The following is a 27408-nucleotide window of genomic DNA, read 5'->3' as shown; positions in this document are numbered from 1 at the left end:
GATTGCATTGGGCCTGGGATGAAGGTCACTTATCTGATCCGGGAACAAAATATTTTCTGCAGAGTTTTACGGCAGGGGTGGGGTAACGAGGCAGGAATGATGGAGGGAGGGAGGAAAAAAAAGAAAAAAAAAAAGGAGGAATTTCGTTTCTGGAGACCTGTCACTATAAAATCACCTAGCTACTTCTAATGCTGCTTTGGAAGCAAAGTCAGGGCAGAAATTTCTAACAACAGCACTAAAGTTGGGGGCCAAAGAACTGCAAGCGCACAAATTTTAAAAGCTTCTTAAACTAAATGAGCCAAAGAGCCTGGTGTTGCAGCTCCAGTGCAGAAACAAGTATTTACAGCGATGCACACAGCTGAAATGGACACAAGGGAGACCGTGGTTACATGCGAATGTCCCACTGCTTGCAAATTGGCATTCATCTTTCATTGCACACCCTAAACTTTATAGTCCATGGATAAATGTAAAAACATCTTCTGCATTAAGGTAACTTTTGCCTTAAAATAAAAAATAAAAAAATAAAAAAAACAAACCCAGAAACTAAAACATGCCCATTTGGACACGGCTAGAATAATCCAAAACATCCTATTATTTTAAAAGGGCAACATGATGCTAGTTTAAAATTTCTGTAGGGTGTAAAAGGGCAAAAGGCATTTTGTGGCATGAATCACCTCATTYGGAACTGTGTTTTCTAACTAACAGGAAACAGTGACCAGAATGCAAGGCAGGAGAGTCGACTTGCATGGATTTGTATGAGGGGTCTCAGCAGCAGCCTTGGCCACACTGCAAACGAAACTGATCTGATTGTTCGAAATTGAGGATTTATACAAAATAGCTTCAGTTTTGTTCTCTAAACAGTATAAACATCCACCACACACACATGCGCACACGCACACACACACACACACACACAGTGCCGTCCCTTTAAATTTAAAACACAAATACTGCAAAGTGGCAAATAAGAAAAATAAAAAGCAACCTTTTTTTTGTTTGTTTTTGGCAACTTTAAAAAATGGTTAAGAACAATGTGGTATTGGTCCCTAAATCTAGAAAAAGATATTTGGGCACAACATTGAAAAGTCAGAATGGGTTTGTTTTCAAGAATTCAGAACATCTGGAAAAAAGACTGTAAAAGTAGCACTTATTCTTTTTGTTTGACACAGTCACATAATTCATTAAAACATCAGGAAAAAAAAATCTTTTCACTAAAAAGCTTGGCTTTTAATCATCGGCTTTCGTTGACGTTAATTTAGGAGAACAGGAAAGCTCGTATTGGAATGCTGCACGCTGCTGCTTGCCGAACTTGGGAACTGGAATGTGTTCTGGGCTGGCAGCGTGTGCCAGCCGCCGCGCTCGCCCTCCGCTCAGTCTGCAATCTTCGCCATCTGCTGTTCTAGCTTGGAAATGCGCTCGTCTTGATTGGTGATTGTGTCTTTTATAGATTTCAGCTCTTTCAAAATCTCATCCAATTTGGCTTCGTTTTGCTGGAACAAAAGACAAAACATATATTTGTTAAGAGAGCTGGTAAGATCACTTCTGCAGGCTGAAGTTTTCAAAGCAAGGGACTTCTCCGAACGGGATTCTCGCAAATCATAAGTGTGCCAGGGTACGCGCGCAAACGGGGATGAGCTGGCTGAAAGAACGTCCGGCACAGGCGCCAGGTTAACCGGGGAGCTCATGGCATAGAGCAGCATTTCCAGAAGCATCAGTGCAAACTTCAAGACAGACATACCGGGCCAACATCTGCTCTTTAACAGCATTTAAAGACCCACTTGACTGACAGCTGTCACTTCAACATCTCCACATATTGTTATACACTTTGCTAGATCACCTGTTAGCTACAGCCCCCCAGATTATGGACTTTTCTACAGCTTTTTTCTGGACCTGCACAGTCTGAGGTTAATTTGTCCCACTGTTTGTGCTGGGTTTTAGGCAAAATATAGGTGCACAGCTCAAGATCTCATGTTCCTCTAACTCCCTATAAAACATGACATCCGTCACCTGTAGGGATGAGCAATGAGCTGGATGTTTATACAAGCTGCTTGAGTACAAATGACTCAATGTTAAGCAACCCTTCTCCGCAGGCAGAGCCAGGCTGAATGAACACAAGTTCTCTCAAGCAGGTGTCTGGCCGGAATGTCAAGCCAAGTTTTCCTTTACGTCAAAACTCACTGCAATCTTCAACAGCTACAAGAAACCTCGTGTGTACCACTTGTCTGGAACGCCACAATTCATGTATCACCCTGGCTCCAAGTTACCCACCTGCATCCAGTTCCAGGATACTTAAGATACACCCTTTTGAGCTTTGTTAAAACTGTTTCTGAAGAYAGAGCCTGGTAACTAGTCTCAGGCAGCCATTCCCAAAAGCTCGTGAATTTTACTCACAATGTTTGAGGCATCAGCTGCTTTCTTTGGAGCATTTATGAGATCACTTTTCTTGTTTGCTGCRGGCTTGTTGTCCAGTATATTCTTCTTGACCACTTTGAGATCCCTATTCTTGCCTGGAATGTACCCGTGTTTCAAGGAAATGAGAAGGGGATCAGCATTCTTCCCCTCAAACCACTCTTCTGCTTCCAGAGCTGCTTCAGGGCCAGCTGTATCAGGGTACAGGTCATCCTGGAAAAGGTCCGACTACAAGCCAGAAGAAACGAATTGGTCAAGTGCTTTGGAGCCGGAAGCTATAAAGCTGGTTTCAAACCACACAAACAGCAGGTAGCGCTCACCTTTCGAGGGACCGTCATGATGATGGGCTCACATTTCCTCTCGTGAAGCTTGAAGAACCTTTCAAAGAAAAGAAGAGTGACTTAGAAGAGAGGACAGCCAATGCGCCAGGCAAAGGAGGCCTCGGTTCTGCTGCTCATGCACAGCAGCGTACTGAGAGACAGAGGCAACAGGCGAAAAACGAGCAATCCTAAGGAGTCACAGCTAGGCTGCGCTAGGACTTGCAGGGCCCTCGTAGGGGCTGGAGAAAACTACCTGTGAGTGTGCAGAGCTCCCCTCTTAGGTACGGGGTGACTTCAGAGAGAGTCGCACTTTGGCCAGAAGGGGCTGTCAGTGAGGCACAGCCCGCTGCTCGGACTGTGGAGACAAGCACCACAGAAGTAATTGACAGGTAACACACGAGCCAGCGTCCTGCTCACTACACCCAGGGCGTCTCCACACTCCGGTCACCCCCTTGCAGTCTTTCTTTGAACCAGTGCCACAAACTCCAAAGCCCCCACACTTTGGCCACCAGGCAGCGCTGCTGAAAAATTCATGTGCTTCAGGCAAGCGCAGGCTCTGCTCCCTCTCAGTGGCTCCCGCTTTCATTAATAATGAAAGGAGCATCGAAAGGCTTCATGGACAACGTCCAGCGTGTTCCCTACCAACGGTGGGTCATGAGCCGTGGCAGTAACATAAGCCTGCTTTCTCGAGGTGCCTTCTTATTTTGCCCTGTTTTCAATGGCAATTCTAAATTGTATCTGCATGCTGGTCACTGCACTGCTTCCATAATTATTCTCTAAATTCCTGAAAGTTTCCAATCTCCTTGCTACATACAAGCTGGAGATTTGTATCAGACTTAGGCACAAGTTTACTACCGATTATGTTGATAACTTTGGCTGTAACTGACCTGATGCTAAGTTTTCAGCAGGCAGCTTGCTCTGCTAGATATCACTCATTTGTTACAGACTCAGCCTAAATCCCAGGAGATCTTCAGGTTTTATCATGTTATGCCTAGCAGCAGCATCACTTCGTGTCACAGGGCCCAACAAACACTACAGAAGCAATGGTGTGGCACAGAAGTTTTTCCAACAGCAGGATCTCTAAACTCAACCGCACTTGCTTTACCAGCAGGGAGCACGCACGTCGGTTTTAGAGGGCTCCCAGCCTCCTTGCCTTGTGCCTCACGCCTCACTGCCCTGCAGAAAGCTGGCTGGTGGTGTGCTCTGTGAACTTGGCTTGCACTGTCTAGGTGCAGTGGTGGAAGCAGGACTTTCAATTTCTGAACGGCTGAGCTTGTGACTGCCTGGGTGGCTAAGGTGGCACCAACCACCCACCTGGCCATTTAGAGCCTCTCTCCTTACCTGGCAATCTCACACTTGTTCACATCCAGGCCCCTCTTTGGCATGAACCCCATGCCCCTCTGCGGCTCTTTGCTGCTGAAGGTGTTGAGGTAGTGAACATAGGGAGATTCATCCGTGATCTCAAAGTAGCGAATGCTGCTGTCACCCTGCAAGAAACAAAAGAAGGACCATTCCAGAGGCTGCCAGGGCCGGCACTCCTGGTGCAGGCACATCTGCTCCCTGCTAGGCTAGGCAGCACCAGTCTCTCCTGATGCCCTTTCCTTCAAGGACCACCACCAGAGAAGAGGCAGGCTGAAGCTTACTGCTGATCCTCCTTCCTCGGGAGCTGAGGCGCACCATGCCAASGCACACGCAGGCCCTAGTCGCCCTGGGGCTGTAGAGAGAGCCACAATGCACAGTCCTGCATGATGCTGCCCAAGGTGTCAGGAGGACGAAGCCAAGACAACCGAGGCAGTGCTGGAAATGGACTGTCCCGCAGTGCCTGCTGCACGACGCAGGGCTGCAGCAGTTAATGCAGGGACATGAGGAGCCGCCATTTCAAGGGAAGCAAGGGAAGTAATATTAGCAGTACAGCACAGCCTCCCAAAAGCACCAAACCCAATATTTTTATGAGTAATGCACAATTTATAGTTATTTTTTCAAGCTAAAACTTCCATTGTTTACCAGCCTAATATGTTTCATCTCAATCTGCTCACAAGAGTCACTGTCATACAATGTACTGCTCTGTTCTCAAATATCCATAAGGCATCAGCAGAACTACCATAAAGCAACTCTCCAGTGTAATCCAAGTGCATTATCTGAACAGTCTCTCAGTGGTAAGTGCTACTCTTCATAGTACTGTGGTACAGTGATCCGAGCACATGCTTCAAGATCAGGGATGTCCACTTCCACATTTTTTCTTGTGGAAAAGTTACACTCACTGCCTCAGTTTTCCCAAAGTACAGAGAAGATTCCTGCTTTCCAGCAAAGTGACAGAGTGCTTATTTATCAACACAATGCTTTGAAAAGAAAAAATAAATCTATATCAGTACTGTAATTTAACTGCCTGACAGGGACTCTGCTTGCAAAGAAAATGATTTAATTTAAAAGAAGTGTGCACAAGCAGGAGATTTTTAACACAACATTGACAAGGACAAAAAAGTATCTGCCCAACCTGACCCTGGTTAGAGCTAAAGGGTCGGGCAGAAAGACTATAAAACAGTTACTCTTTTTGATTCCCGACAATGCTACCACACTAGCATCTCTGAAACATGAGAAGAGGTAGCAGAGATATAAAATAAGTTTCTCATTAGCAGTTTAAAAGACAGGATTCTTGAATGTACTTGTATGGATCCTCCTTTGTAATTAATTGTTCACCTCGTCTGTCCTTGGTTCCTGTTTGTAGGAAGTCCAAAACTTGGCATTCAGAAGTGGGTACTTTAGAGCACTTAATGCCCACAGCAAATTGCTTTTAGAAAGGAGCGTACACGATTCCAGTTTTCTGTTATTTAACCTCACAAAATTAGAGTTGGCTTTGTTTCATGCCCCATCATCTTCAAGTGCAAGGAGGATAACATCTAACACATACCTTCCTCCCACCCTAATGCACAGTCATTCAGGACAACACCAATACAAGATGCTTTAATGAAGGTATCTGACTTGATGCATTAAGAGCAGCTTTACCTAAGTAAATCCATCTGAAAGTAACATCCAATTACACCTCAGACCTTCACAGTGCAGACTTCATGGGCTCGCTGCATAGTCCTGCAGAGTGAGGGTYAAACTGATTTCAGTGCAGTCTGATTTTCTCATAAACGTGTCTACAGCTCTGACCATCACTGCAGTACTAAACTTATGGTTCTGTCTTTCTCAGTTGAGACACCTGAGGGGCATTTCACAGGCATCATTCATTCAACAGTAGTCCATCTCTGCACAAGCTCAGTCATTCCAAAAGCTTCTCTTTACCTTGCCACACAAGTAAATAATGTTGGTATCCGGATCATAGAACGGCAGCAGGACCCCATTGCTGGTGTCCATCTCATGAAGGGCTATTGGCTCCTCCATGTTTTTCTGAAAATAAAAACATCAATTTTGTTAAAGAAGAACTGAAAGGTTCGTGTTAACATACGATCTAAATTATTAACAATTCTTTGTAGTTGGTGGAACATCCAGCAGCGTCTTCATCACCCTGAAGGTTTTGGCATTCTACCTGTTACAACAGCGGTCACTGTAAATGTTTACAAGCTCGTTCATTCCCCAACGACACTTTAAGCACAAAATGCATTAAAACAGCACCCAAGATAATTCACAGAGTTAAGGGGAAGACTTGACAGAGTCATGTTAACAAGTGTCTTATCCCAGTGTGGTGAGATTGCTGCTGTCCTGCTCTGCACATGAAACATTTCGAATGGAAGTGACCTTCACAAAGCTGCTCTGCTGTGCTGCGTACATCTCCTCATACACTTCAAAGGTGCAGCTGCCACTGTTTCACTGCTGCTTGTGGTAAGGTAGGGATTGATAGAAATCATATCCTTTACTGAGTGAATGTCAAGCGTAAATAACATGTCAATACTTTCTGGCACAGGAAGTCTGAGTAGAATAAGGCAATAGATGGAAAAGGGAATATACTCAAATATGTGAACTATGACTGTGGCAGGAGACTGCAGGTCTGGGCTAGTAAGTCATCCTGACAACAATACTACAACAGCAAAGCAGCAATGGGACAGGAACCTACTGGATTCCAAAGGGCAAGCTGCCGTTCACTCATGCGGCTGAAGCCAGTTGTGAAGATGTTTCCATCAGCGAGGAAAATGGCTCGCATGGGCCGGGCTCCCTCGTGGGTTTTCTCTTTCTCCTGAAATAGATTTACAGATTAATGTTTAGGAAGGAACAGAAAGCCCAGCTGATGATGAGCTCTCCTCTAGCTGCGCGGAATCCGTGGCAGGAAGCATTGCTCCTCCAAGCAGGATGCCAACTAAACGGAGTAACATCCAACAGTCTTTGCCCAATGCTCCAGGGAAGAAACCAATTACTAAAGCACAAAAGAAGTGGTCACAGCTGGTTCATTTCAGCTTTGCCTGTCAGATTCTTACCAGGTTAAAGGAAGACTACTTTGCAAGCTACAACACACATGCAGGCTGCTAAATCTCCATTTTGCATACACAGGTTTGGAAAGGTAATTATGTAAAAGGATTAGATGTGGAATTATACTTCCGCAGGTTTTAAAACTGAGCCCTAAAAATCACAGTTCAAACACTAATTCCAATAAACTCAGACAAATCCTTCAACCAGTGCTATCCTTCCTCCAATTTTTTTTTCTTGCTTTGAAAACTGTGACTATGGTAGGCTGTAGTGAAATCCAATTGCATTTATAATTATCACGCAAACTTACAGCAATGATTTCTTGTTTCCTGGGGTCAATAACTCGAACTTTTTTGTCTTTGGAAGATGTACAGATTAGGCTGCCATTGCGATTCCAGCTCACATTGTAAATCACATCCACATGCATGTCATCCAAGTTTATGAGGGCTTCACCTGTTCCCACATTCCAGATGATGATTGCATTATCACAACCTGAAAGAGAAGAGCAGCTAAAAATCACAACGGCAGTGTAAAAAGGAAAAAGTCAGCAGAAGAGAACAAGGAACAAAACCTGCTGCAGCTCCAAGGCCTCGGATGCTGTCTCTTAAACATACTCTGTGCATTGAGAGATACGCAGAGCCCCAGGCAGCACTTTCCCAGTAAAACACAGGCTCAGAGTGGGGATAAAGCAGCCAGAGAAGGCAAGAAATTTTTCCCTGAAAGCACGGCCAGAGACAGCCTGCAAGGAGCAACCCTTTCTCCTGAGAGGCAGCCGGGCACAGGGGTCCTCCAGACACCCATACGTGAACACAGCCCATCTCCCAGCATTTGCCTTTATGGGCGCAAAATTACGAGTACAGCAGGAGTCCAACTCAAGATGGAGAGAGGGAGCAAGGGGAGGTAGCAGGGATGGCTGGCCGGAGCTCAGCAGGGCTGGAGCAGGGCCTGCATGGGAGCCACACCGCCTCTTGGCTCGCCACGTGCTCCTGGACCCCGCTCCGTGTGCTGAGACACTGAGAGCAACTCCATGGGCAAAGGGGATAAAAGCAGCTCAGCAGAACTTGCCAGGGAGGACAGGCGGACACAGAGACTACTAAAACCGGACTTCTACACTCCAGAGGTGCTGTGACTCTCCGGAACAAAGACAGAGTACCGTGCACACAGATATCCCAGCCCTGGGGGCCAGAAACAAGCTGCTCAGCCAGGAAGCRATGCCCAGAGAGTACCTCTCGATTCCGATGGAAGGTGCGTGGCTCTGTTCCAAGCAGAGAGTCTGAAGCCCCAAGGCACAGCTCTCAGCTGTGCTATCAATGCTCTGCATACTGCTCAACTAACCCGTGCAACCTAACCTTGCATGCTCCAAGGGCCAGCCAATGCTCAGCAAATGCTGTGCAGGGACAGGAAAGGTCCCTGGCAGAGAGGAAGTTGTAGATAAAAAATAATAATAAAAAAATAAAATAAAAAAAGCAGGAGAGTTACAGATACAACTGAAGGAGGTCTGTGAAAGGGCAGGCCCTGGCCTCTGCTATTGCTTTTGTGCATTCTGCGTAGGAGCTCTTGGGTCTTGGCTCAACTGCAGGACTCAAGAATAAGAAATACCAAGGGCAAAGAGGCAATGTTCTTACACCTCTATAAATGAAAGTACTGGCTGGCAGCCAGGCATTGCCTTCTCAGGTTAGAGATTTGCAACAGAGAGAGTAAGAATGGCATGAATGAAAATGTAGGTAAGTGACAGCACTGGCAGAAGAAAAAGCAGAACAAAGCTAAAAAGAATGGCAGGCATCAGTAGCCGAGGTCAGCAGCTCACAAGGACCACAACCATCAGGCAGGCGGTTTTGTTCAAGGACCAAACAGAAAGAAGACACAGAACAAAGCCTAAAATCAGATGACAGCAAGATTAAAAAAACCAAAAACCAAACCAAGCCAACCAAACAAAAAACCCCACAGGACTGGAGCCATAAAATCACCAGGTAAGGAAACGAAAGCACAGTGTGCAACTTGGCAATTTTTCCTAAGACTCAAGAGGGGTAAAACCATACACAGAGGCAAAAGATCACAATCACTGTCAACTCCCAAAGGGTACAAATGACATCCAAAACCAGTTTGTTGTCACCAACCAAAAGGAGCCCAGGTGACAGTGAGGACTTGATAGTCAGTATCCTTTCTCCTCCATGTCTCCGAGGAGTAATCCTGGCCAGACTGCCTGGATACACCTCTCTTGCTGCTTGCACTTGCAGGCAAAATCAACTTTCTAAGTTAACTATGAAAAATCACCTTTTTCTTTTGTATGTTCTCACATTGCGTTTCATTACATGAACTGCTACAAGGTCTGCCAATCACAGCATCGTTGGGGAAACCAGATCAAAACCAGACTGGTGCATCAGAAGGCATCTGCATCCACAGAAAACACACAGCTCATCTGACAGCCCAGCTGAAATGATTTGCTTCTTTTACCAGGCTCGAACCTAAAGGTCATGTAATGAAAACCTCAGACTGTGCTAATGGATAATGACTTTTCCATTTTATTTCCATAATAATGTGACTGTTTTTCAGTGGTCAAAAGAATCTCATTGCATAGACTGTACTAGTCAAGGAGACAATTTGGCAAATTCTGAAAACGAAAGTTTGTGGAAGGAATATCCAGGCACCAGGATACCTTGCAGAGATCAGTGAGAAGGAAAAACAGTTGGGCCTCTTATAAAAGTACATGAAAACAGGGACGAGGGGAACGTATATGTAAATAGTTATCAGTTGGTAACTATTACCAACTAATAATAGTTATCAGTTGGTAAAACCTGCAGATCAAATAAGGTCTGGAACAACTTTAATACTGTAAATCATGCCTTCAGACAACTTCCCGGGTCTTGTCCCTGTAAACTGGAGATAGTAAAAGGCCAAGATAAGGAATGGGCTGCGAGCCACGTGTCCCAGCGTCACCGTAATTACAGTCTTGTGACTTCACCAGCCCAAGACAACTGGGAGAGGAAAGGAGTCAGCAGCTCGACTCCAAAATACCCGGTGTAGAAATGAAACACGAGAGAGAGGTGTTTATTCACCGCACAGCGGTGACGCATCGTACCTGCGCTGAGCAGCACATTACGCGCAGTTGGATGCCAAGACACAATGCCGACTCTTTTCGAATGGCCTTCTAAAACTACCACCGGCTCCGTCAGGGACAGGGTGAGTCCGTTCTCAGGAATCTGCCACACCTGGAAAGGGGAAGCRAAAGATGGTTAGCCAAGGGCCATCCCCTCCGAAGAGCACGTCACTCATTCACTCCACGCACCCTGCGCCACAGCAAAGTCTAAGCTGACGCTTCTTGAGGATGAACAGGAAGGCAGAAACGGGGAGGGAACTGTTCCAAGTCACCAGTAAGCCTTTGGGTGGCCTGTGCGTAACATCCTTCCTAGCTCGTGCTGCCAGCATCTAACCACTGGCTAGTTGCACTTCACATCCCCCATTATCTCTACGTCCAGAGACCCATTCGTGTCAGATATGGCCTGAGATGGATTCAAAATAAATTGCCTTGCAGCTCAAACTCTGTCCGAACAAGCTGGTGTCTTTTTAAATTATGCTCGTCCCTTGCAGGGAATAAGATGAAGTTATATTGGAACTAATTTTTTATATCTTTAGAAACGCTGTCGATTAGTTTTCATGTTACATTTAGAATCTCCTTTCAAATGCCAATTAACTGAGGAAAAACAGTTTGGTCCTGGTAAAGGTTAAAGCAGCCCAAGTTCGCATTGCAGAAACTACCTTCAGATGCAGCAAACTGCCTGTTTGCTTCTTTTCTAATTGGTTGCACAACCCTTCTGTTGCAAGTGTCTCCCTGCGGTTAGGAAAGAGCCGTCACGAGGAGGAACAACCCCCCAAGGATCGCAGGTCACGKGCCTGGAATTTTAGCAGCTGAATCAGAACAGGTTTATCTATTGAAGGAGGCGCTTCTGCAACTGGCTGAGATCAGAGATGCAGGAGGCAAAATCCATCCCCCCTTGCCCCGAGGCAGGATCAACTCTACCAAAATTATTCCTGCAATTCGGGATTGGACAACCATCTCTGAACCAAATTTGACCTACATACAGCATATTAAAAAATTAAATTAAAAGCCCATTACTAAGCAACTATAGCTACCTATAGGTAGGTGGCAGCATTACAGCACATTTGCTTCGCCTTCTTTTGTTTGCTTTTTCTGGAGGAAGAGAATAGGGATTGTCAGACCCTGCCTACGATGCCCAAGCAAGCTGTCAAAGCCGGCAGGAGATGCAAACCAAGCGGATTTCGGAAACGAGGCAGACAGACTTGCATGAGGGCAACATGGATTTTAGCACTAATCCCAATTTCTCTCCTCTCACAGGGATGGCTGCAGATAAAAATCTCTGAGATGCAAAAATTCCCAGAGCATACCAGCTCACCTCAAAATAACCCTAAACCGATTCTCGCTTCATCGATGAGGCTTTCTCGGCACTGTCCCTTGCAGCACAGATCTCCCAGCACCCTCAGCCCATCAGGAGGAACAACCAGCTACGCTTAGACGTTTACCATTACAGACACACAGAGAATTACTCTTCAAGGGTTTAAATCCCACTTTCTCCTCCTGCCTGATGGAACGGTGCTAGCAACAAGATGAGACAAACCACAGCTTTTACCAGCAATCTCATTTTAAAATTGGGTTACAAACCAGAGCTATCCGCTCTGGAAAAGCAGGATGTCATCCTGCTCACTTCCAACTCAGCCTGAGCTTTACTAGTGACTGCAGTCACAGGTTTTATTTTTAATCAGAGGATTGTGTTAAAACACAACAACGCACCTACTGACTTGCAACAAATCATTTCACCTGCCCACTACAAGATAAGACTGGGTTACAAAGCTGTCTATTTTCATAGAGGAGGCTTTGATCATGCCAGTCACTGAATATAGCCCTGACAGTAGCAACAGTTTAAAATGTCTCTACTGATAGGACTGCAGAACTTTAAAGTCAGTCTGCTAAAAGTAGTATCTGCTTTTAATATAACAATTTTGTGTAGGGTCTTTTAGACGAACCATCTCCAACTTTTTTGCAATTTTAAGCACTAATGCAATGCTGCAGATCATAGATATTACCTAAAACAATAAGAAAGCTGGGAAGAGAGTAAGAAAATTAATAGACACTAGCATAAGAGACAATGCAAGAGACATATAGGGCCTTTGAAGCAGAGAGGCATGGGAGTTGCACAGAGGAGGGTTAAATAATACACCTTGGTAGATGCCCATCCCTAAGAACTGGACCAAGACCAAACTCATCCTGCACTGGAGCCAAAACCAGCTACAAGCATTTTTCTCACTGTCAATCCAGACTAAATCTGAACTAGTGATGCAAGAGGTCTCCACTCATACCACATTCCTCGGCTGTAGTTTCAGCAGTCAGAAGAGAACTGGGCTCCCTACCACAGAGATCCCTGCTTTTGTTTTGAATTTTCCTATGTGGGTATGGAGGGGGGATCCTTTTGCGGAATCTCTGTTTCACAGCAAAGTCATTTACTTGCCAGAGAACTCCAGGACCAGGTCTGAAGTGAGCCAGGGAGTGGGGGGGTGGGAGAGGAAAGGGGGGTATTACAGACAAAATACCAATGAAAAGGATTTAAAAAAAAAAAAAAGTGGCCTCCAGTGTATTGACACAGATCTTTTCTCTTTACGGCGAAGAGGGAAAGCCCCTATACTTTACAGCAGCTGCAGACCAGTGTAATCCTCTGCAGATTACGGAATCTATTGACCTAATAATCGTGCTTGGTATTGCAAAAAGCACAGGGGTGTAAAAGGTCAGAGCATGCTCCCAAGCGACCGGGCCCACTCATTCCTACATAGGGTGGGGTGGCTTTTCAGCGTGGGATGAAATTAGATCTATGGGGCAAATTGAGGACCTTGCAGCGTGGATGCAGAACCCAGCCTGCTGAAGGTGAAGACGCAGGACATTCACTCAGGATGCGTGCACAAAGGAAACCTTAAAACATTGCAAGACTGACTGGACGTCAGTAATAGGTTCTATCAGCTCTCCCACTTGTTTTTTTTTAAGTTAACATTTGCAGTCTGCTTGCAATAGAGGAAGTGAAGTCACACCATGGCGGCGTGCAGAAGTTCGGCTCACAGAGGAACAGCAGTAGGGGGAAAGGTTTTGCACAAACAGCATGCGAGAAGGAAGACAGAGCAAACGTTTTTCAGCGCTGCTTTCGTTACGCCCTTTAAAGAGGATCAAAAACTGCTTCTTCTCCTGGCCCTGCATCAATCAGCAGAGAAGGTTAAGTCAGTTTCCAGAAATAACATCAATTCCCACTTCCACTGCAGGCGAGGAAATGAATGAGTCTGAGCCCGGGGTTCTGCATCCCTGCTCTCGTATCACTGCAGCAAAAGGGACTTTGTGCACCCATTTCCATGGATAATTTCTCCACAGATAGTCTTTCCTGCTTTATCCTGGTTTGGTACCATGCCACTCACTACGGTACCTCAGCAATTCATTCACTGCTGTTGGCAGACACTAAGTGCTATAACAACTCTAATACTACTAACCTCTGGGTCACTGGCATTATTTCCAACAGCGCCTGCTTAACTGTCTGGTATCAGGTTGGTGTCTCAGGTCATTGCAAGGGCTCTCGTTTAATTTTTAAAACAATTTGCTGAATCAAACTCACTCTTCTCTGGCCATTACATGCAAACTCATTAGTATTCACCTTATGATGAAGCAAATTTCCTGTATCTGAGAAAGGCCATCTGATACCACCTGCAAGGCTTTATATAATCAAACATTTTCCAGCTGAATTAAAAAACCTGCAGTACATTACAGTCATTTAGAAGAGTATAAAGCACAAATATTTAAGTAATTCCTTATTTGTTGGCACAAGAAAATCATTCTTCAAAGAGAACATCAAAAAGAGGCCACAGAAGGTATCGGCATGCCACAACACTTTAAAGGAAGTTTTTCTGCGAGCAGTTTAGAGCAGGCTAGAGGAGATGGGGACTCCCCATTCCGCTCTGCAAAAGAGCAAAGAAACGCACCAACGTATCAGTAAACGGGCAGAGAGGGCTACTGCCATTACCTACGCCACACCATTTGTTTGATTAGGGTGCTATCATGTTACGTTGGACCCATGGGATGGACCCTGTCCTGGAGAGCTTGGAACAAGGCATGGAAAGGAAATACTTACAAATTAACACTCGCAGATTACAAGTACTTCATTGTATGTCAAACCACTTTAAATTGGCTTTATTTGCCAGCTGACTCAAAAGGAATCTGTTGGCTTAGCGCTCCAACTGGCAAGGATGGGAGGTGGACGGAGGCCAGCGCGTGCCCCCGTGGAATAGCYGGCGTGGGACAAAGGAAGAGCCTTCCTCCACCCTGCGAGAGCCCACGCTCGCGGAGAAGAAAGATGGTGGTGTTCTGGAGAAGCCATTCTACTTTTCCTCTGCTGGAATCAAAGACAGTCGTGTGTTTATACCACTGGGGCAGTGGCTTTCACAAAGAAGGTTTTGCAAGGATGAGCTGTCCTAAATATGACCTCCCCGCATACTTTTTTTTTTTTTTTCCTCTGCCTCCAAATAATTTCTGAATGCATCAGGTGCAACAGCCGAAGTATTGAGTAAATCGTGCAGACCAATCTGGTCACACAGATCCTTAGTGCCTCTCACAGAAAAATCTCCATGCATTCTGCAAATACCTAAACCTCCAAAGCCATCCAAGTTGCAAAGCCCAGCAGTTTGAGAAAAAGATGTCTTCTCTCCCAGTCCCCTATTTCAACCTCCAGACTAATGATCTCAAATACCGTACCTGTTCATATGGAGCTTACAGGGTATTTCCAGCTCCTACAGATCTGGGTTTTTAATTTGTATGAAATGCTTCTAGCTTTTGAAAGTGCCAAGTTAACCTTCCCTATGCAACACACACAGTCTGCAGACAATTCAAASTCATGGCTGCAGGGAATCAGTCTTCTTCATTTCAGAGACGTAACTAAAGCTTAGCAATGTTTCACTCGGCACAGAATTTGTTGATGATTTTATCTGAGGGATAATCCCACAAATGCTTGAACTGTTAGCAACTGCAGGCAAGGAAATGCAGACAGAAAAACAGAGGAGAGACAGGAGAAAAACAGGCATATGGAAAAAATGGAAAAGCTGGAGGAGCACAGGGTGGAAACAGCAACGCTCCTCTGCATAAGGGTATTCTACTGTTTGTTCATGATGAGTATGACCTTTCTCATTGCTTGGTTAGATCGTTATCTCTAAGTCACGTTCTCCCACGAAGTGCTACACGTCTAACCGATGTTGATGAGACATGTTGTGGTGGAGAGTAAGATTCTAAACCCTTGAGTGTCAATGCACAGATAGTCTTTAAAAACTTAAGTTTTTTTTTTTTTTTTAATAAGCAACTGGCACTTCTACAGAAAGCCACATGATTTTCCTCTATCACATCACTGTTTTTCTCATTTCACCTTGGTTAGTAATAAAGAGTTCAAAGCTGATGAACAACTACATATCCTTTAAAATAAGTTGAGTTTATTCAGTGACAGGCTGTTCAGGAAGCAGGACTCTGAAATCTTTATTAAACAAAAGCAAAGAAAACAGGATGCTAAATTACCCGTGCCAAGACAGAAAAGCAATTAAAGATGGGAAGGCTCATTAGCTCATCCAGTTCCTCTCTAAAATAATCCAGGCCAGGCTTGTTCTTCACACTACTTTCTCTAGCTCGCTGACCAGCCCAGTTTTAAGCATCCCAAATGATTTGGGATATATCATTTCCCATCAGAAATTGTGATACCTAACATAAGACTCAACTTATTCTGTTACCCAGTCCTCTTTGCTTTCTTCATCACTATTGTCTGCATTTAACTTCACTGCATTTTAAACCTTCAGCTAACACACATTTGGCATTTTCGAAATCCACTGTAAACACGCATTGCACACGTTTGTTTTTTCAAGTGCAGCAACGACCAACTTGCATCACCTTCTCAGCTACTTGCCCCTTCCATGCAAGTTACTGTCAGGCCCAGAGGTACCATACAGGAACACCAGTGTGGGGACTTGGGGTCAGCCGCGCGTGTGCAACTGCAGAGCGGACAACCTGCTGCGAACCCACGCGCTGCGGGGCTCGTTTGCACAGTTGCAGGCCGAGATTCTGGTGGACAGTTTGTCTCTACATTAGCAGCATTTGGACAACTTGTAATTGAACACTGTTGGTTTTTCTACATAATTCAATCCCTCTGGAGCCTTACAACATACTTCTCATTGCACTTGGATTAGAGATTTATTTTGCCTCCAAGAAGGCAGTTATGGGCCTTAGCTTCATCCGCTTCTGCTGATGCTCATGTTTCAGAGAGCGCTCACTCCATTTCATGGGCCTTCTGGATTCTAGTTTCTAGAGGAACATTCCAGCATCCTTCACAGCTTAACTCTAGTCCAGTAGTGAACATTACAAACACAGAAGCTTGTTGTTTCATTTAATATTAAATATAGTACATTTTGTTAACATGCTTCAGCTTCCAAGACTGAGAGATCACAGGCAAGAGCTGTCCCGGGATAAGCCTCTTGGGATGAATCCCCTCCCAAACATTTTAACGATGAACAGAAGCAAAGGAATTTATCTGACATGATCTATAATAAGATTTCAATATAACATTCAGCCTACAGCATTTCTAAATATGGCCAAAGATCACTGAAGTTATTTGGCATTATTTCATCTCACAAGGATTTTCTTTCACTTATTCTGCTGTGTTTGCATGCACAGGATTCCACATCCATCACTGAGCAAGATCATCTATTGTTCAGTGGGCTCTGGCTGAGGTAAAACAGGACTCAAGATCAAGGTTGGCAGGTGCAAAATTTGGATTTTTTTTTTTTTTTTTTTTAAGTTTTGACATCTACTCATACTCTGTACATTAGGGGAAAAAAAAAAAAAAAAGAGAGCATTGCCCTTAAATCAAGGGCTGAAGCAATTCTGAAAACAGATGGGCTTGTTCCCTTCTAATCCCCACCTCCTTCCAACACACACCACCACATCAGCTAGCATATTGGAGGCAGGGAACCACCTGTCTTCTGCAAAGAGCTACAAATAACATGTCACCACTGACTAGCAATCCTTCTTCTCCTCCCTCTTCCCAAACACCAGACAGATCCCCAGCGGAAGGAAATGGAAGAGTATTTTAAGACAAAGCCAGAAAGATAAAAGGCCAAGCCAGTTACACAAAGTTTGAGCTCAGTGCTAAAGAGACAAATTCTTCTCAGAAGTCGGAGGTTGTGTCTTCTCAAACGGTAGTATGAAAAGAAAGCACCAACTGAGAGAGTCCAAACTCTGCCGTTACACAGGTAATAAAGCTCGGTTTTTGCTTCTAATGCTCCAATAGTTAGTTTCTGCAAACAAGTTGACGTCTTTTCTTAAGCAGAGCCAGAGTATGATATACAGAATGCCCTTCAATACTCTTACATTAACAAGGACTCTGCGTTCAGCATCATTAACAGGAGATACCCACTTGCCTTTTGAAATATGAGCGCCATTTGCAGCGCCACTTTTTAAGGTGAAGCAAACCTCGCACCGTAAGACAAATGTATGAACTCACCATGACAGTGCAGTCCTCAGAACCGCTGGCGATGACCTGGTCATTGTGAGGACACCAGTCTATGTCAAGCACCGGTCCTGTGTGGCCACAAACTGTTGGATACGACTTGTCAATTCTGCCCGTCTGCAGGGAGGAAAAAACAAAAAAAACAACGTAAGAGAGCTGTAACACACAGAAAACAGAGCACAACATCTCACCGAGTAGAAGACACTTCCTAATCCTCCACTAGCCCTTTCAATATTGACAGTTTCATGAAATTTGGAACTAATCATCTCACGTATCAAGAGTGGAAAGGAACCAATGATTCTCCTCTCCAGCACCGGCCAAGAGGCACTGACTGGCTGGAAGCTTCTGACCGTGCAGGACAAACGGTCAGAGGTCCAGCACGCCGGGGCTTCGCCCACTCACCAGCGCGCTGATGCTTTGCTGCCCTCGTCCTGTTGATGCTCGTGGCAGAAGTTAGGGCCACGGAGTCGGCCCTTGGTCCGTGCACAGCACTTCAGGAAGAGGGCTGGCAGCAGCCACTGAACGCTGTCCCCCACATAATGAAACCCTGGTTTTATCTGTGCTCTTTCATGGCATGGCTAAGGGTAACTGAGCCAAATTTTTAATTGAAGGGTGTTTCCAATCATTGAATTTACTAAGTTTACTTGTTTTCAGCATAAAAGCACTTTGCTTAGGTGGAAAATGTTTAAGACACAGTTGTACAGACTAAAATACCGTTCCCAGGAATAAATACTGCAGATATGCAGACTGTCACAGCAACCCACTCCCCAATCTGTGCCCGACTCTTTATGGGAAGGGAATCAAGGCATCTCGCAGATGCCAAAGGCCAGCCCACCGCACGGATAAACCTCCAAAGACAAGCGGCTAATGAAGTGCTCCCACTGGAACTGCCAGTGACAAACCCTGGGATGCTCACATAGGTCTTTCAAGTGTATTGCTTAGTTGACTGCATCTATACTTTACTGACTTTAATATCCCGGCACCTCCTACACACACACACACACACACGCCGCTAGTGAAGCACGCGGCACCTGAGCTTCCTCCATAGGAGAGGAAGCACATTCCCTCTCTAGCTAATCATCATCTCTTGTTCAAGCCTTGCACGCAGGAACAAGGGAAATATTTTAAATAATGGAAAAACGTCAGTAAAACCATAGTGAGCAGGGTCCTGCAGTTCCAGTGCTAGAAAGCGCTACCCTGTTCGAAGGGACATTGTTTCCAGGGAATGACGTGATGACCTTTTCACAGGATCAGCGGACCACGGGTGATGGGAGAAGGAGACAGGGAGGGCAACTTCTGGGACAGATTCTTCTTCTTTTGTTTTTAAATGCGCAGAAGAAAAGGTTGGCATTCTAGTTCCGCCATTTGGTGATAACATTCCCCATCCTTGGGGTTTCTGTCCCCTAATATATGCCTCCTACTGATTTCCATGCAGAAGGCTATTCCTATTCAAAGTTTTCCTACATACAAAGGATCAGAATAATGCTGGACACTGGCTTTTGAAGACTACTGACCTCAAGACCTCTACTAGAAGGAAAACAAGATATAGAACCAAACAGGCTCAGAGTTAAGCTACAAAAACAACCAGCAGCCATTTCCTAAGTGACCAAATTTAGGTTTTAAGGGTGATGTATTCTCTCGATGATTCACCTCCTTCTGAAACTGTTAAGTGTTGTAGACAAAAAGCTATAAAAAAAGACATTCAAAAATTAAAGTCTAGCTAATCCTTCTTGGATGCCACAATGTGAAATAGGATTTAAAAAGTTAATACACCCAACTGACATGTATATTTCATCCATTTTAATTTGATCTAATTAAAAAAAAACAAAACCATGCAGAGTACATGCATATTTCAGAAGTCACACTATAGACTAAATTCAAATACAGAGCTAAACCAAAAGGGAAAATATGACTAATACTGCGACGTGTCAGTGAATACCTGCCCTTGTTCCCAGGCAGGGCTCGGAGTAATCTGCTAAGAGGAGTCTGCAGCAATTATCTGCAGGCTGCACGAGTGCTTGTCAGTTCAGTTTAGAGTTTTTACAGTAATTTATTATTGGGGGGCGGTGGGGGAAATCAATTTGAACAAATTAAACCACAAATTTCACTTCTCGGTTTTGATCAAGGTAAGCCTTAACAGCATGAGTACAAACAGTCAACTGACTGCGACGGCCACCTGACCACGGGGACCAGGCAAGTGCATCGCGTGCTTCTGATCACCTAAAATGGAGCTCATTTTTTAAAGCGGCTATCTTGTAGTTCCATTAGCTCAATAAACGGCAGCGCTCCGAGGGCGGCACGGAAAACGGCACGAGAGAGGCTCCACGCGAGCCGCCCCGACCGCGCCGCTTCCAGCGGAGGGGCTTTCCGCCGCGCTCCCGTGCCGCGGCACTCGGCTGGCGAACCGTCCCTCTCCTCCTTCGGCTCTCGCCGCCGCGGCCGCTCTGCTCCCCCCGAGCGGGCTGCCCGTCTCCTGCTCGACTCCCTCAAACGAGCCTCGGCAGCGGCCTGCAAGCCCCCAAGCGAAGGCAGCCTTCGCCGCGGCTGCGAGAGGGAACCGCCTGCGCCTGGCGAGCGCGGCTGACAACAGCAACCGTCCTTCCGGCGCGGCCGGCGGAGGAAATCCACCGCCTCGTCCCCAGCCCCGGCGATTCTGAGAAGCTGCGGCAAAATTCAGCCTCGTCGCTAAGCTGAGGCGCTCGAGATCCACAGAGAGGCACGGCTGTTTTGACAGGAACAGCAGGCATCCGAGGCCAGAGCCGCCTGAATCGATGCGAAACAGCACGTGCACGAGGGAGAGGTTAAACCAAACTGAACAGAAATACCTTTGCACCCTGTTACAGGTGAACAGCAACTTAGATCTATCATTTAGGAGGCAAACACCTTTCCTGCCTGGACGTGGACTGTGAGATTAAAAAAAAAAAAAAATCTAACAAGGAAACAAAGAGTAAGAAAGGGGAAAAGGAGAAATTATTTAGAAGCAGCGAGGGAGATGCAGACATCAAGTTTAAGCAACTTAAGGAATATTTATTCGCAAAAACCGACGGCACACGAGCAAGCACAGCACGAGTACGGAAACCGGGTGCCGCACCGCCTGTGAACGCAGCAGCTCCCGGGGCCGGGCGGAGGGGACATGGCAAGAGGAGGCGGTGGTGGTGCACCGGCCCAGCAGCGTTGCCGCTCGGGGCGCCCGCTTTTACGCTCGGGCAGCGCTGCCGCGTTAGGTTAATTTAGCTGCTCACTGAGGCCCGCAAAGAATAACGTCAAAACGGCGCAAATGAAAATAATTAAGACAATGTGAACGGACAGAACGGTTGACCGTCCAAAACGCTGCCGCGCTGTTCAAAACTGCAGTTCAGCGAAAAGAAGCCAAATCAACTTTCAGAGAAGCTGCTGAATTGTGGTCAGAAGCAAGCAAACAAAAATCCCSTCTCTGCAGCGCGGCGGCGGCGGCCGCGGTGTTTTCCTAAGCCCCTACGAGGAAGGAAGCGCTCTCCTGAGCTGCGCTTCCAAACGCGATTCATCTGCTCCACTTTAAAAAACACTTTTTATTGGAAAGCATTACCCTTCAAATGGGATCACCAGGGCTGTCAAAGGGCAATAACTCACGTCCGACCCAGAACACCTCTCCTCTGAGCCAGCTCTCGGAGGCAAAGCAGGAAGAAGCACTATTATCGCTGGCCAAGAACCTTCAAAGAAAACTCGGAGCTGCCACACCACCACCTCCGTTACCAGCACTCCCGAGTCAGTAATGAACCCAAACTGAATCACCCAGCAGGGTGAGAAATGGGCGATTTTTAGATAAGATCTTGTGTTGGATGTGTTATTTTATTACCTCTCTCAACCAGTTTTGCAAATGTTGTCAGTACGGATTACATCACAGGCTTCCTCTTCCCAGAAGTGTTCCCGTTTCCGGAACGGGAGAGATCTATTCTTGTGCATAACGTGGGATTAGCTATGCAGAGAAGTGCTTTAAAATATATTTTGGGGGGCTTTGTCTGGCTTAGCCAAAAGGGAATTCTCATATTAAAACACCCATTTTGCGGAGCTGCTCTTCTGGAGTGTCTGAGGAAGAAAGACGACAGCCTGGTTTTGCACCAAACCGCACAGCTATAGCCAGAGCGAGCAGCTCTCGAATCCTGCCGCCAGCTCTGCTGAAGACCTGATGATTCACTGTGCGGCTCTGGAGGCAATTCTGGTTCCCAGCCTTGCCGGCGGCGGGAAGGCAGAAGGGCCTTAAGCGCGCTAGACGACGTCTGCAAACACCCCAGCACCGTCATCGAAGGGTTTGCACAGAGAACAGCCTCGGACACAAGCTGCCCTGGCTGGAGAGCCAAGACACAGGTTCTGGACCAGTAACCTTGGATATGGCATGAAAAAGCCCAACCTTTGAGCTCCCTGAACTCAAAGTTTTTAAGACAGTTCTTTCTAAAACATACAGCTCTGCTGCAAGTTAAGATCATCATGAAGTCTGCAACTTCAGTGCCAGATGGGTGGGTTTTCACTCTGCCATAATCCTCACAGGGGTTTTTTTGCTTTTTTTAAAAAATGTAATCTTTTAATTAGTTAAGGATTTAAAATAAATCTCAAGCGCTGATACACAGCTTAAAAGTAACTTGGTATGACTACCAGAAATTAAATCCTTCTTATAATCCATTACTATGCTGGCTGAGCAACACATCACAGTAACAACTTCTGATACTCTAAGAGTTGTAGGTTTATATATAAAGCATAAAAGTTAGCTTAAAAAGGTGATTTTGAGAATTAGTATTAATATGTCGGATGGTGTTGACTGRAAGAGTACTCAATATTTGGGTCCTCCAGCAGGTGGTAAGCTGACCTTACCAAATAAATTCATTTGGTCCTTTCATGTATCCCAGATCAGAAAAACTGACAGATGAGGAAAAAAAATCTGTGATTAAATTCAGAAGGGACAGATAAGAAGCACAGAAAAATAATTCCAAAAAGCAGTAGCTTTATGAATTAATTTTAATGTCTTTTATGGTTGCTTCTCTGCCAGAAAAGGGTAATTGGTTGTACAAACAGCTCATGGATTATGGTTAAAAAAAATCATGAATAACAGCTGCTTCCCCCAACTCATGGTGGTTCTCATTACAATCACCATTTAAAACAGGGAAGTGGCATCAAATTGCACAAGCAAAAGCAATTCCACCATCCGTTCTTTGCAGAAGTTTGAAGAAAATCAGGTTACGAAGACTTAGTCTGAAATACAGAGTGACTGGTATCTTTGCTGCTTTAGAGAGGATACTCGCTTTTTTTTCCTTTTTTTTAGCTAAACTGCATATTTTCCTTACAACAAACAACTTTCACAAACTAGGACTGAGTGATGAAGTTTAATACGCTCTGGCCACAGAACCTCCACCTCTGGTTGCACCAGCTGGTCATACAGGAGGCAGTTGGGAGAAAATAATACGGCAGGATATAATGAAAGTGCATTGCTCACTCATGACCATGACAAATAGACATTAGTCACCCAGCAAACCAATCAAGGCATCCATAGCTAATTCGGAAGATTATGAAAAGTGTTACTCCCCAGAGGTCTACTGTACTGTCATACAGTGAGAGATTTTTAAAGCACTGCAAACTACACACTTCTTCCAGACTGGATCACTACGAACATTTCTTGCACCCTCCAAAAATTCCTCAGCAACGCTCCTGTTCTAACTTAGTTTTATCACCAATTACCTTGACAGCTGCCTAGCTGTGACGTTACAGGAGACGTTACAGGCTTTTATAGAACTGAGACAATGGTCCTTGTTCCAGAGTGCCTAGACCTAAATGGATATACAGACAAAGAGGAGAGAAGAAAGAAACGCAGTGACACACAGGGATCCTTCACAAAGCCAACTCAGGCCGAGCAGTGAGAATCTGCAAGAGACACAGGGCTTTAAGAACCATGGCCCTGCGGGGCCCCAACAGATTTGGCACCGTTGCTCAGAGCACACTTTGGAGGGTTTCAGGAGTGTCATCAGCCTGGTGTAGCAATAACAAGGTTCATTTCATGCCCACTGGGAGGTGGAGATGGAGCAGCTGGATGACTTCATTGTCTGCACCATGTGCTTACAGCTGACCAGGGAGCAGGGGCGGGCGCAGAGCTGCCTACGACGGACCCTACAACCGCAGTACTTTCCAGGGATGCTTTACCCTGGAAAAATGTACGTTCATCCCCAGAATCCTCCACAAAATTAGCTGCAACAATCAACTACTCACATGTTGGCTTTTAAAAACAAAACAAAACCCAAATCCAAAGCAAACTGCTAATTCTTATTACTCTGAACTCAGTGCTGAGAATGGCTCCTTCATTGCAGCTAACATCCCTCCGAATTCCTAGAAAAAAAATGAACACACTTCAAAAATTAAATTTCAGTCCCAGCTGACTTTCAGTTTGCTGAAGCCCTTTGGACAGGAGATGCAAAGACTCAAAACAAAAGAAAGGAACCATTGTCCAGAGATCACGTTACAACGCAGAAGATATGGATTCACTCTCTTGTTCTGTCCCTAAAATACGATTTCGAAAGCACTTAATTCCCTCATTAGTAAAACGGGCATACAGCCTTGCAAGCTGAAGGAAAATTAATCAGCGTCTTAAACTTTTAGCGCTCTTGGATGAACTGGCAGGATCACACCGTAGCCGAGGAGGGAAAGGGAAGACCAACACACCTCCACCAACCAGGCAGAGCCGCTGGGCTACAARGCAGCGCCCAGGAAGGGGCCAGCAGGAGCCGCCTCGCGTGGCCACGCAAGGGCACTCGCTCCCCGCCGAGCCAGCAGCAACGCTCCCGGAGTCCGGCACGAGCCGCACTCGAGCCTCCTCGCCAAGCTCAGCGATGGCAAAACCGATTGGGACTATTAAAAATGCAGRCGGGGAAGGAGGAGAGAGAAGAAAGAACAGGGTAAATTTGGACAGATCCCCAAAAAAGAATCCATTCTATTCCAACTGTTTCTGTTAAACTAATTTTGCTCCTGGATCTAACCAGGATTTCAGCTTAGCTGGAAATTTTAAATGTCTAAACCAGAATTTTACCTTCCATTTGCAGCACTGCAGTGCTTTTATATAAATGGTTTGCATGCATGTGGATGCTGCCCTCCGTAAGCCAGTGACATTAGGCCATGCAGACAACTCCTCAGAAATTCATGCTGCTGGTAGGCCAGCACTATCTTTCATCTGTACATTAGACAAATACATGACTTATCAGGACTTACCCCACTCCACTTACACTCACACATTTTAACCACCGCATGCATCTAGGAAGGCAGACAGGGAATGCTACGCACGATCTGCAAGCCAGTGAACTGCAACAATCTCTTTTCCATATCTGCTTACAAATAGAACTAACAAGTGCTGTTTCTATTTTCATTTTTTTCCACTAGGCTTTAAAACGGCAACAATCTTGCCCTGATTGCCACCTTTGTACAAACCACTGGTTGCCTGTAAGGGGCACAATTTTGTCACGCCTTTTCCTAGAGAAATGGAATACATGTAGTCATACTGTCTGCCCCTTCTTCCTCAAAACATCTGGAGCCTGGTGATCCACTGCAATCCAATTTGACAGGGATAAATATCTCAAAGATGCTGTTTTTTTGAAATCAGCTTTTGAGATAATCAAAGGTAAAATAAAAGAAGGAAATCCAAATTAGTGCCCACCAGGGAAGAAGCAGTTGTAAGAGTTATAACTCAAGCTGGACAGCCTAAAGAGGGAAGATGCAGAACGGAGCTGGGGAACATTTGCTCCACGCTCACACAGGCCAAGGAGATAAATAGAATAAACCTGCAAGAAACCAAGCTTTATTAGTTCTGCTGCTCACAGAATAACTTACAGTTTTAAAGCTACCAGTGTCTCTGCAACAACTGAATAAGAAAAGCAAGATGTCTTGCAAGATGTCTTCAATTCTAACCTCTTCAGTCTAACATACAAACCTATTCAGAGAAGTGTTGAAATCTGACCAAAAGTTAGGAAAGCCCCTTCCTTCCTTCCGCCATGATCTCCAACCTTGCACGCCAAACTTCTAGCACAGAAGCATTGCCACAAAAAAGACTTACAACACTGACAGAGGTTCAATAGCGGCATAACTCAGGAAAGCAGTAACTCATTTTAATTCAGATCCTCCATCCACACTCCACCTAAAATTGCCAGAAGGCTCAATGAATCCGTCACAGCAGCAGTTCCTGATTTTATGTTACGCRCACAATTCAGAGAAGCATCATCTTTCTGGTCTTTCCTGGAGGAATTAGGATCTGGAACAGCTGATTAACAATTTGCATGTGCCACGGCTGAACGCTAAGGCACATCGCTTGCAGAGCAACATATTACTTCAAGGAGATCATCTCYTAGGTGTGCGCTCACCCACCCACACGGTAATTGCCTCTCAGGGCACCCATCCGATCACGCTTTCTGTAGAAACGCTGCCTGGGTGAAGAGAGCACAATAACAAGTCAGGCGCGCAAAGGGCAAATCTAATAAAAGGAATATCCAAAAGGGACCCAATAAGCCTTCCATCGCGCTAGGAACACTGAGCCATTCCCCCTCGCAAAAGCCTTACATAACACRATTTTCAGCTAAAGGCAGCTTTCTCGGAGAAGAGCAATTGAAACGGCAACAACAAAGTCCTTTGCAGCAGCTTTTTTCTTCGTAGATGCAAACTGCAAAGATCTTCTGAGGAGGGGGGAAAAATCGTACTTGGTTCCCTCGCTGTGCAGGCCCGACCCCAGAACGGGGCACTAAAGCCAGGCGTTTGCAAGCCTCAGACGCGCCGGCGTCCCGAGGTCGGCTGCCATGAGCAACATGCGGGAAGCGGAGGAGCGCGCCCCAGGCCACCCGATAGCCCCCGGCTGCTCCATCGGCCGGAGCAAGGGAGCAGGGATCCCTGGGGCGGCTTCTCGTTTCCGTGGAGTGGCGCGCCAGTGGATGCTCGGATCCGCATGGACATATTCCTGCCGTACCAGAGCTCTCCCCGGGCCCGGAGCAGGGAATCACCTCTCCCCTTATCCGTCCTGCTCTTCCTTAACTCCATCCCAATGGCAACTCTCCTACCACGCTGGGGGCAATTTCGGTCTGATATAGCATCGCAAGAAAGCAAAGGCTCCGCTTGCTAGAAATACAACTGTGTTAAACTGGGCTCCACAACGACTCCTTGCAGCAGGCTGAGAGCTGATGTGGGTTAGCGAAAGCACCTGGGAATCCTGGTGACGGTGGGCACACGCYGTCCGGCTAAATCTCATTGGTTGAAGACTAAGCACGAAGGATCTGTTTATGGGAACCAGTGAAAGGTTTTACCCTGGGGTTCCCTCCCCGCGTACCCATGGTTTTGTCTGGGATGAGGATCAAAGAATATCAACTCTAACAGCCCCAAAGTTTCCTGTTTAAAGGTGACATTCGACACTTTGCTCGGTACCGACCAGCACAGCCCACAGTAAACGGGCACATTTTAGCAGTGCGCTTCCCTGATGTGTACAGCTAATGCTCATCAGTTTGATTCTGCAACCTGGACACCATAAGTGATATGAATTAGAGCTTTTTCATCTGCGGTTGTTTCCAACTGAGGCCTGAGGCTTTCCGAGGACCAGGTAACCTGTGGGAACCGCAATTTTTAACAGGTCAGACGGTGGCCGCCACTCCTTCTGGAGCATGGGAATGGCGAATTCCTGGCAGAGACCTTACGCACGTGCATGCAAAAAA

The 27408-nt window shown here is 45.8% G+C and overlaps 1 protein-coding gene across 10 annotated transcripts in view; it reads right to left on the bottom strand.

Moving 5' to 3' along the window:
* Positions 1-962: 962 nt before the first annotated feature.
* CORO1C (coronin 1C) overlaps positions 963-27408 on the bottom strand; it is a 50134-nt gene continuing 23688 nt past the window's right edge. For 9 of the 10 annotated variants that reach the window (XM_026060380.1, XM_026060381.1, XM_026060387.1 and 6 more), the window contains exons 3-11: positions 17705-17827; positions 10207-10336; positions 7438-7619; positions 6781-6900; positions 6012-6116; positions 4068-4213; positions 2727-2784; positions 2389-2634; positions 963-1487 (exon numbers count right to left, since the gene is read on the bottom strand). In XM_026060380.1, the coding sequence (XP_025916165.1) occupies positions 1368-1487; positions 2389-2634; positions 2727-2784; positions 4068-4213; positions 6012-6116; positions 6781-6900; positions 7438-7619; positions 10207-10336; positions 17705-17827 (1230 nt within the window). In that variant the 3' untranslated portion in view covers positions 963-1367. The remainder of the gene's footprint in view (positions 1488-2388; positions 2635-2726; positions 2785-4067; positions 4214-6011; positions 6117-6780; positions 6901-7437; positions 7620-10206; positions 10337-17704; positions 17828-27408) is intronic. The other variant, XM_026060389.1, reaches the window with a different exon arrangement.

Source organism: Apteryx rowi, unplaced genomic scaffold (genome assembly GCF_003343035.1).
Source record: "Apteryx rowi isolate R43461 unplaced genomic scaffold, aptRow1 scaffold_168, whole genome shotgun sequence".
In the NCBI taxonomy this organism is placed as follows: Eukaryota; Metazoa; Chordata; class Aves; order Apterygiformes; family Apterygidae; genus Apteryx; species Apteryx rowi.
This window is presented reverse-complemented; position numbering and strand designations above follow the sequence as displayed.